Consider the following 10,741-nt stretch of genomic DNA (forward strand, 5'->3'; position numbering starts at 1 on the left):
TCCCCTCTGAGTGCCCCTCCGACGGCCGGTTGCCCGGAGAGGAATCCCGATGCCTCCATCCTAGTTAGTAGTTTTGGTTAGGATTTTTTAGTCCTTGCAGGTGAGGCCCATGTGCGGATGGCGGCGCTATATCATCGAGTTTGTCTTTCGTGCTTCTATTCTCCACTTGTTCATCCATCTGGACTTTGCCAATGGAGTTCCAATGTAGATTTCTGCCATCTCCTTTGGCAATGATGTCAGGGTTTTTGTGATGTGGAAAGATTTCGGTGTTGGGTGCTTCAGATATATGCATGGGTTCAATTAAAACGACTTCGGCTCAAGGGCCGCGGTCCTTAGAGGCATATGCTTGAAGACTTCCTAGCTATCATCGACAAGGTCAAGCTGGCTGCAGTAGAGGAGCGGCGACAGCTGCGCATCGGCCGCTCATTCTGACGGCAATACTGGCTGTTCGGCGGTCTGGGAATCTCTATATAATTTTGATTACGTTTGAAATCCTTTGTACTTCTAGTGAACTTTGATATAGATCAGAATTTTCTAAAAAAGCCCTCGCAAAAAAAAGGAATTTTCCATAAAAGAAATTATTATAGTTGAAGTGCCTACACGGTGGGAACATAAGAGGCAGGGCCGTGCCTTTAAAATTCAGGGCCCCACGCAAAATGAAAATTAGGCCCTTTATTTAAAAAATATAAATTAAAATATTTTGTATAGATTATTGCGATGCTACAGATTTTTTCCAGCGAATTCACAGTTTATTAAGAGGAAGAGAGGAGAGCGCACTCACCTTCAAGGACTCCCCGGCGCCCCGCCCGGCATGCTGGCCGAGAAGATGTATCTTCGCTATTGTTCGGTGTAAACACGGAAGTATACCGGCCCGAGTCGGCGTGCATTCTACCAGCAACTACCAATCCAACAGTGACAAATCACTTATAGATCTGATGTCAGCACTACTGTGTAGTTATCTTCTTCGTCGATGCGGCCAATTATAATTGTTTCCCAGATTTCTCTAGGTACGATATTTGATAACACAAAATGGTACCGAGATTTTTATTTTGGGCTACGTAAAACACGGCCAATTTTGTACTACATGAATACAAAATCTGATTTTTGCGCAATTCAAACGTTAAAAATATTATCTATGAATATATGTGTGAAAACACGTCAAAGTGCCTGCAAAACTGCTCCACACATGATAATTTAGTGCCCGATCTGCGCAAGACCAGCTAATCCAGCCATCACTGCCCTTTCAATTCTACGCATGAGCAGCTGGATTTTACCGTCGTGCAGGTACTGTGTGTGCTTTGTTGTTCGCATAGTAGGACTCAACTGCCTGCTGGGTACATGAGATGGAGGGATATGCACGAAGCTCGCGTCATTAAATACGCTGAATTTAATGCAGGTTTCGGATACCACGGATATCTCCTCCCTTTCCTTCCCTATATATACTATCACCATTCCCTTCCCCAGTTGCAAACTACCAATTAATCGACCAAACCACCCATGGAAATTACAATGGACGTAGAAACTCCACCATGCGGTGCGCTCTCTGTCCGTGTGCCGGCAGAGACGGGCTGTGCTGAAAATTGCACGGCGCCCGAGCCCATGAGCCCCAATGGAAGAATCATGGAAGAGATGGGCATCTACATCGTCATGATGATGGGACTTGACATACCGGTGAACCTCCCCGTCTTCCGCACCGGCATCGAAGCAGAGCTGATTACTCGTTCCTCGCGGTTCTGCAGTGTAAAGTTTTTCAACCATCATTTAATTGAGAAGTAGTAATTTCATAAGCTTCATCTTTCTAATAGATTTGATGAAATATAGAGAAGTTTTACTAATGAAAAATCTAGAACTTCAATTAAATGGAAACAAATGGAAAATATACCAACAAAATTACAAATAAATATTATACCATAGAATTGATCACATTAATATATTCTACTATTTATGCCTCTCATTCTACCCTACCTTTCCCTCCAATCCTCGTTTCGTTATCCATGTATAGATAATGGATGGATTCAAGGATGGCAAGCCACGGTGGGTGCAAACAGTGGTGAACGTGGATGACCACATCATCGTCCCAAGGCTGGATCCTACCATGGTGACTACCAACCCGGAAAAGGCCGTCGAGGACTATGTAGCATCGCTGTCCACACTCCCTATGGATAGGCGTCGCCCTCTTTGGGAGTTCCACTTCCTCAATTTGGAGACCTCTGAGGCTACCTCTACAGTGGTGCTCCGTCTGCACCACTCCATCGGTGATGCCATGTCCATCATGACAATCTTTATGGCTTCGTCGTGCAGCACGGCTGATCCTACAAGGCTGCCGGCCATGCCGCCGCCGCCAAGACGGACTGGCCCGATCTACCAGGGGCGTCTACGACCTCCGTTGACTTTGTCTGGCGATTACCTGGCATGGGTTTGGTCCTATTTCGTGCTGGCATGGCACACGTTGGTGGATGCCACGTTGCTTGCTGCGACCATACTGTTCTTGAAAGATCCACGCACGATATTCACGCCCCCGCCAGATGGCACTGAGTCTTGCCGGCACAAGCGGTTTTTGCACCGGAGTCTTAGCCTTGATGATGTCAAGCTCATCAAGACTGTTATGAACTGCGTACATAAATCCATTTAAACTTTGTATTGATTAACTGAAATAGTGCTACGAATAGACTTCCTGATTTGTCTCAATAGACACTTGTCTCTTTCTCTTTTTCATTTTCACAGACTATCAACGACGTGCTAGTTGGTGTCACTTCTGCAGCTCTTTCACGATATTACTTTAGGAAGTCCGGTAGGTGTTCTGTTTAACAACGTCGATGAATATATGCTCTATACATATCTAATTTAAACAGTTTGCTTTCATGTCTTCAATATTAGGGGACAATGACACTAAGAGAATCTGCTTGCGATCAATACTCCCTGTCAACACAAGGCCAGTTTCTACCCGACAAGTAAGACCTTCTTTTTTCCTAAAGATACATGTAAGAATATAAATGAAATGTGACATAGACAATATAAAATTCCTTCATTAGAATTTCTTTTTATATTAGTTACTTCAACTTTTTCATTTAATTATGAACAGACATATGTTACCAAGGTAGAGACAGGGAATCGAGTTAGTGGCCTCAGCTATCCATTTCATATCGCTTTGCACAATGATCCCCTTGAATATGTTCGCGAGGCAAAACGGTCGATGCACAGGAAAAAAAGCTCTTTAGAAGTGAAGTTGGTACAAGTGGTTGGTGATTTTTCTGTGAAATGCTTTGGTGCAAAGGTATACATATATTTCCCTTTCTTTCGTGCTTTATATGCTCTTCAAGGACTGCATTGCCCAGACACTGAAGAAGAAGCACTATGTCTATTTATTAACATTTCTGATTTTTCTGCAACTTGTCAACGAAAGCAGACAGGAGCTTTCATCTACCGACGGTGTACCACACATACAAGCATAACAGTATCAAATGTCATTGGGCCAGCTGAACATATAACGCTATGTGGACACCCAATTACCTTCATGGCAATTAGCACCTACGGGCAACCACAAGTAAGTTGCATATGATCTAACATCTAAAAGAGATGCATTCTTTTTCTTTTTAGGGAAAAATTAGATACAGTCGTAAATTGCTTCAGACAATAAAACAATCTCGCATCATAAGGTTTTTAAAATAAGGTCTCTTGTATTCCACGCTGTCTAATTATTAATTATTTAAACACAATTTACCTATTTCTTAATCCTATTTGCATTTATGCCGTATCTATCCAACATAAGCCCTTATTTTTTACACTTACTATATAATTATTTTCTTGTCATTGTATTTCCAATAACAAAGGTTTATTGAATAAATAGATTTTCATTTTCCAGAGACTAGTCAAAGTTGTTTCAAAAATTAAATTGGGTGTGTTTAGTTATTGGCGCATGGAGCCCTCCTATTCCTAATTCCTCCTAGTATGTATAGCTTGTATATAGTGTGGATGCACATGAGCGTGCTTGAGGTGAGATTGAATTGTTTGTTTGCATCCTCTTTTTCTCTAAGGCGTGAAGTACTGAATGCTGGTTAAAAAAGACAAGGCAAAGTAAGCCCTGTCTCTGTACATGCATCCGTCATATTTTTCTTTAAACGTGCGACCATTTGGGGGGGAGGGGTTAGTTTTGTCTAAATACATTGACTTTGAGGAGAGGTGATCATGAAATAGAGGCCCTGTTTGTTTCAGCTTGTATCGACGGATTCCGCTGCCGCGTAGCAGAATCTGAACCAAAGGGCGAACCCAGTAGAATCCGATTCCAGAAATCCGCTGCCAAAATCTAAACCAAAAGCGGAAGCAGCCCACGTGCTTTCCAAAATCTGATTTCGCTGCAGGCCAAAATCTGAAAAAGCTGTATCAGCTGGTTTGCCAAATGACCTACATCTTTTTCACATCAGATTTTCCACAGCTATTTTTCCATAGCGGATTTTTCACAGCTACTTTTAGAAATCCACAGCCGAACCAAATAGGGCCTGAGTGGCATGGATCTTATGTTCCTGGATTTCCGACCTATTTGGCGAAACTTTCAAATGGCCAACGATATTCGTTGTTTTGGTAGCTTCATTAAGGACGATGATGCAAAACAATTTTGAATTTCGAGCATCACAGATCTTCTAGATCATGAACCGTAGGATAAATGATCAGGTTGATGCTGGTAACCACGTCTTGCAGTAGAGTGGACCCATTATCTCTGAGCTGACTGAAGGCGGGGCGGACACCGCTAGTATGCTCCATCCTCCGACTGGCGGGACATAAGAAGCTTAGGTGCAATGTTCTGCTGTGGAGATTTTGTTCCCTTGTTTAACATATTTAGGCGCAGTATCCAGCCAAATATTTTAACTTTGTTTCGCTACCGTGAGAACCAGATGACGTCCACTTGAGTTCTATAAACTAGGAAGCGAGGGTGACGTACAGGCCCCGTGGTGGTGAATGCTGATCCATCGAGTAATCTCCTGAAGTACGAATCTGTAGATATGGTATCACGGAGATTGAATAGAAGCGCGCTAATCCACAGCACCCAAGGTTAGTTGGTTATGTAATCCTAGTTCGATACCATCCTACAACACCTGCAAAACTAAGTCATTTTCGTGGAGGTGGTTACTAGAAAGTCGAACGTAGTGGCTAGTGTGAGTCTCTCAGCAAGTGTCCATCTATCAAGCCAGAAAGAAGGTGAAAGAGCCATTGTTAACTAGATCATAAAGACGTGTGTTGCCGCGCCCGTCCGTCTTGACTCTTGAGATAAGGCTGGTAGAATTGAGAGATTACCACCATATAAGTATTGAAAAAGAATAATATATGCACTTTTAGCTCACTCCACCATGCAAGATAAAGAACCTAGATAGTTCAATACATGGAAACCGTGAGAGAAGTAATTTGTTTCTATGTATCATGCATATGGTGTAAGATGAATTATCAATATGTAACATTCTTAAAAAGGTTCCAATCATATGTGGTATTTGTGCATCATGTAACAATGTATTATATGAGCACTGATTCATGAGTAAATTTAGCAAGCACCGAAATTAATTAGTGCTATATAGCGAGGACTGTCAGATGCAATCAAGCAAAACCTTCCCTGCTAGACCCTCAACTTCCAATATCATCATAATGGTTGCTCCATCACATGTGATTTTAACATCAACAACATAATCCACCAGCATCTGCAAGTCACATACAGTAAGTTAGCTCACTTTAACAAGTTTTCCTTTTAAAGAACTTATTAGGGTTACATAATTTGTCAAACATCACTAATCCTGATTACAACACAGAAAGGATGCTAAGCACTGGAATTATTCCTAAGTTGCAAAATTCATCAAATTTCGAACGTAAATATTGGATTCAGGTGTTAAGTTAATTGGGTAGTACCTTGCGGATCTCTCGCATGACTTTTGAGAGGAACAAAGGTGCTTGCGTCAGCTTATCTACAGTACTATATCTCGAAACAAATTTATCATTAATATGATATATATATACAACTAAGCAACAATTGAAGGATCAAACTGAGCAGTATGTGCCAAAGAACAAGAAGTGACGGTGAACCTTTGGTGAGGATCTGGGAGGTGTTTCTGTTGGACACAATGACATACCAACCGTTAATACCGCTCGTCTTTTTTTGCACCCTCGTCCTTGGAGGCCCCAGAACCCAACCAAGGTGAAAAATGTAAATATGAAAGGTCACTACCATCTTGATTGCTACGCACAGAAGTTAGTTTAGTAGAACAGTGTGGTTCAGAAAAAATAAATAGTAGAACAATGGAGGATTCATTGTTGCCATTGGAGTCATTGCAGAGGCCGCCGGGTGTGTCGATGTAGTGGCGTGGCGTCCATTGGTGGTACGTGACCCTGATGTCGTTGGGCCAGGAGCTCATGTTGATCAGATTGACGACGCTGATGAGGGCAACATCTCCTTAAGATTACCGACATGTATTACAAATAGGTAAAGATCAAGAGACATAGGTAAGGAATTAGTCAGAAACAGGAGATATGTGATTTGGTGATCGAGAGGTGTCCTTCCGGATGTAGACTCTGTGATTTTGGATTTCTCTTGTCACCCCCAGCGCAGCCGGCGCAATCGCCTCACCATCGATAATGAGGGGAGGAAGGCGAGCCCCATGGATACACGAAGGGGAGAAAAAGCCCATTACCGTGGAGGTGGGATTTTGGGCGCACCTGCGGGCGTTGATCTCCAGCGTCACCGAAGTCGTCACGTATGATCGTCGGAGCCGCTCTTGTCACCGTCCATTCCCATCGGCCATCTGGGGCGCTTCCAGCCGCTGCCGCTATTGCCAGAGCTTTGATTAGGTTTAGGAACTTCTTGGGTGAGAAGAGGAGAGGGCTCGTTTTCTTTTTTTTTCTACTATCTGAAAAGAACCTAGGGGTTGTTTGGATAGATGGTTTGTAGAAAATCCGTTTTATATAAAATAGGAAAACGGCCTAACAACCTAAAACCACGTTTGGCTAGCCTAACTAATCTGTGGATATGGAAAACCGAATTTTCTATAACCTAGAATTTCGCGTTTGTGGAAAAACGACTATTAGTCGCTTTTGTAAAAACTCGATTTGCGTATCCTTGTTCCTTGTTGCCGATCCCGGCGGGCCCGTTCATGAGCGAAGAGAAGCTACCGAGGCTGGTGGCCATTGCCACGTCCTCACTACATATCGCCGGCTTGCTCGAGGGTCAGTGAGACGACGGCGGCTGTGATGTACTCACCGGTGAGTCGTACAACGTAGTCGTACTCGTACGTCCTCGTCTGGCCGCCGTGCCACGGCTGCCGCGTCCTCCGTGTCGTCCGTCCTGGTCGTCGTCGCAGCCGCCGAAGTCAGCTCGTTGAGCGTCGCCGCCGCCGGCACACGACAACAAAGCAGGAGGAGACATATATGGCTGCAGCTTGGCGTCGACCAAAGGGTTTGCACCAGTGGGCACAAGCTTTTCTCGTCCTTAACCCCAACGGCGAGGGTGCATAGCCACAGGCAGGGGCGCCATGGCCATGAACGCCGACGTGCATGCAGCATGAACGACCAAAAGGAAGGTGGATCCGAGGAGGCTTTTGCCATGAATCCTCTTGTGTCTCTCGCGTACGTGTACGTTTCGTACATTTCGCAGCCGGTTGCAGATGCTTGCCCATGGTAGCAACTTTCTACGTGTGCGTGTACGCGGCCGTCCGGTGAGATCAACTACCCAGCTCCATTACTTGCGTTTCATTGACGGAAAGTCGAAAATAAGAAGATCGCCGGAGAATAGGGAACTGGACAAACACACTTTTCGACCCAAACGTGGTCTTCTATAAACTGACTATTAACAAAAAAAATCGTAAAACCGGTTTTTCTAAAAATCAGGTAAAAACTCGTTTTTTATAAACTCAATGCTAATATTTGTTATCCAAACAACCACTAAGGTTGCTTTTCCTGCCAACGTGACCGCGCATCCTGCCCAGCCTTCGTCGAACTTCCACCGCGCACGTTCCTCCAGACGTCCACCGATTTTCTTTTGTCCAAAGCCTCTTCACCGGGTTTTTTTTTGGTCGCTGGTTTCATCGATCGGATCACCGACCTCGCTCCCCACGAAACGCATGCGAGTGTCGCGCGATCCCCGCCCCGTCTTTCCTCCCTCCTCTCCTCACTCGATACCCTCCTCTCCTCCAATTCACCGATGCGAGCCTCCGATTCCAGATGACGCCAGCAACTCCGGCTTCTCTTTATCCACTCAACTCCCAACGCCTCTCTCCAACGATCAAAATCACCGTTGCGATTCTGGCCGCACCTCTGTCCATCGGCGCAACCACACCGCGGTCTCCACCACCGACTTTCCGTGATCTCATCGCCATTCTACCCATACGCGCGTCCCTGGCCTTAACCCTAGCCGCCGCTGGGGCTTGCCAGCGCGGCCTCGTCGTGGTCTGTTGGCGCCACTCTTTCACAGCAGGGAGAGACGGCATGAGACGAGGACCACTGCACACTTCCTCTCCTTGTCCTCATCCTCATCCTCGGTAGTCGGTACCATCTCAAACAGATCAGCATGAGACCACTCGTTCAGCCATTCATCTTGTGTCTTGTTCATGCGGCATGCAACGTACGGGTGCGTTTGTATGTCTCGTCTGTAGAGTTTCTTCTCGACCAAAGCTGCTACTGTATGCACTGCCGGCGCAAGACGGTTTGAGCTGTGCTGTGGGTCAGGTACTCCGGTTGCGCACAGGTGCCAGTTCAAAACCAACATGCACTAGTAGAAAACGGAGCTTTATTACCGGTTCGTAAGGGCCTTTAGTGCCGGTTCTGCAACCAGCACTAAAAGGTGGAGACTAAAGCCCCCCCACCCCCCAGTACCGGTTCGGCACGAAATGCCACTAAAGGCCCACCACGTGGCGTGAGCTCGTGCCGTGGTATGGGGGACCTTTAGTACCGATTGGTAACACCAACTGGTACTAAAGGTTTTTTTTCAAATTTTTTTAAATTTTTTTGAATATTGATTTTTTCGATTTTCAATTTTCTGAATTATTTGATGATTTAGTCTCTAATCACCCATCTTAACCGATCAAGTGTGGATCACTCATTCTAAATCGTCTAACTTCCCGGCCGGTCACCTATCTTCTCACTACCCCAGCCTGAGCACGCTTAACTTCAGAGTTCTAATCCCTCCTACTTTCCAAGTCTGCACTTGTTGTTTTCCTGACAAATGTAAGCTGTCAATCCTATTAACCCTCAGGAGTTTAGCTTGAGCATTAGGTCACATGTTTCACCGATTGTGTTTGAAACTATTATTCTAAAAAACAGTAATTATTTACTGACACTAATATTTCTTGAATAAGTAGTTTGACCACAATTTGACCATAGTTTGACCAGATTTGACCAAAATTCAAAAAACTGAAATAATTATTTAGCAACACTAATATTCTTGAATAATTATTTAGTAACACTAATATTTCTTGAATAAGTAGTTTGACCATAGTTTGACAAAAATTCAAAAAAACTTAAATTTGAGCGTATCTTTTTTTCCTTTTAGAATTTGAGGATTCTAAAAATTAGCAAATCGGCCGTAGGCCGTCAAAATCGGATGAGGATTTTCGTGCTGAACATTTTGATATATTATATGTTTTTTCCCGACATCATATGCATAAGTTATAGCCGTTTTACATTTTCCCTACACTTTTTGCAAAACATGTCCAAATTTAAGTGTTTAAATTTTCCTAACTAGTAGATGTAGTAATATAACTACATCTCGAAGAATTTTATTTTTTGAATTCTTTATCATTTTCTTTTGTATTTTTCAAAACTGAAATGGATACAGGGGGTAGAGTTTAGAATTTGCTCTATATTCCTGGTTTGTGTCTCCAACCGGGACTATAGGTCAGACCCCTTAGTCCCGGTTTGTGGCACGAATTGGTACTAAAGGATTGCCCTTTAGTACCGGTTTGTTCCACGAACCGGGACCAAAGGAGCTCGTGGGCCCCCGTCCTGACGTCAGCCTGTCACCACCCCTTTTAGTACTGGTTCATGGCACGAACCGGTACTAAAGGTTCAACACGAACCGGCACTAAAGCATAGCTGTTCGAACCGGGACTAATGGTACCAATAGTACCGGGCCAAAATCGAACCCGGTCTAATGTGTCTAACATTAGGTCCTTTTTCTACTAGTGATGCACCCGCTGAAAAATCTGTGATTTTGGAAGCACAAACGATCAGGTATTAACCTTCACCATCCTTGATGCTGTTGTATTTGATCCGTCTCTGAATTGTTGTTTGAGCTTAGGATACGTGAAGTACACATCCCAAATCAGTTTTTTGATTTTCAACAGTGTAACTAAAAGTGTTTTGTTATTGCATGCAACTTCATCCATGCACAAAATCTATAGCTATTTGGAAGGGTTGGGGTGACTGAACCTTCAGCAACTCTGTCCAAAACTACTGAAGTTTACTTTATCTGTCTGATGAAATAAAAGCCCTTGGAAGAATTCAGCTACGTGAAAAGGCGAACCCAATAAATCATACATCTGTAATGCATCTACTCTTTGGCACATGGGCACGATGGAAGGAATTTTTGAACCATTTATATATTTATTTTACAATACTGTTGGTGATGCATCTATTTATTGGCACAATGTTTGTTTGATGTGCACGAGGATAGTAAATATATATATATTTATGACGCGATTATTGTTGAACTAACGAAATATTTATGCCCCCGTTGCAACACACGTGCAATTACCTAGTAGAGAGAAAAGAG

General features: G+C 43.7%; 1 protein-coding gene across 1 annotated transcript in view; it reads left to right on the forward strand.

The window, feature by feature from the left end:
* Positions 1-1,482: 1,482 nt before the first annotated feature.
* Positions 1,483-10,741, forward strand: part of LOC123163719 (wax ester synthase/diacylglycerol acyltransferase 11) — a 10,750-nt gene continuing 1,491 nt past the window's right edge. Inside the window, exons 1-6 of the mRNA XM_044581074.1 lie at positions 1,483-1,740; positions 2,003-2,614; positions 2,725-2,791; positions 2,878-2,951; positions 3,083-3,274; positions 3,407-3,544. Coding sequence (XP_044437009.1) covers positions 1,498-1,740; positions 2,003-2,614; positions 2,725-2,791; positions 2,878-2,951; positions 3,083-3,274; positions 3,407-3,544 — 1,326 coding nt within the window. The 5' untranslated portion in view covers positions 1,483-1,497. The remainder of the gene's footprint in view (positions 1,741-2,002; positions 2,615-2,724; positions 2,792-2,877; positions 2,952-3,082; positions 3,275-3,406; positions 3,545-10,741) is intronic.

Source organism: Triticum aestivum, chromosome 7D (assembly GCF_018294505.1).
Source record: "Triticum aestivum cultivar Chinese Spring chromosome 7D, IWGSC CS RefSeq v2.1, whole genome shotgun sequence".
In the NCBI taxonomy this organism is placed as follows: Eukaryota; Viridiplantae; Streptophyta; class Magnoliopsida; order Poales; family Poaceae; genus Triticum; species Triticum aestivum.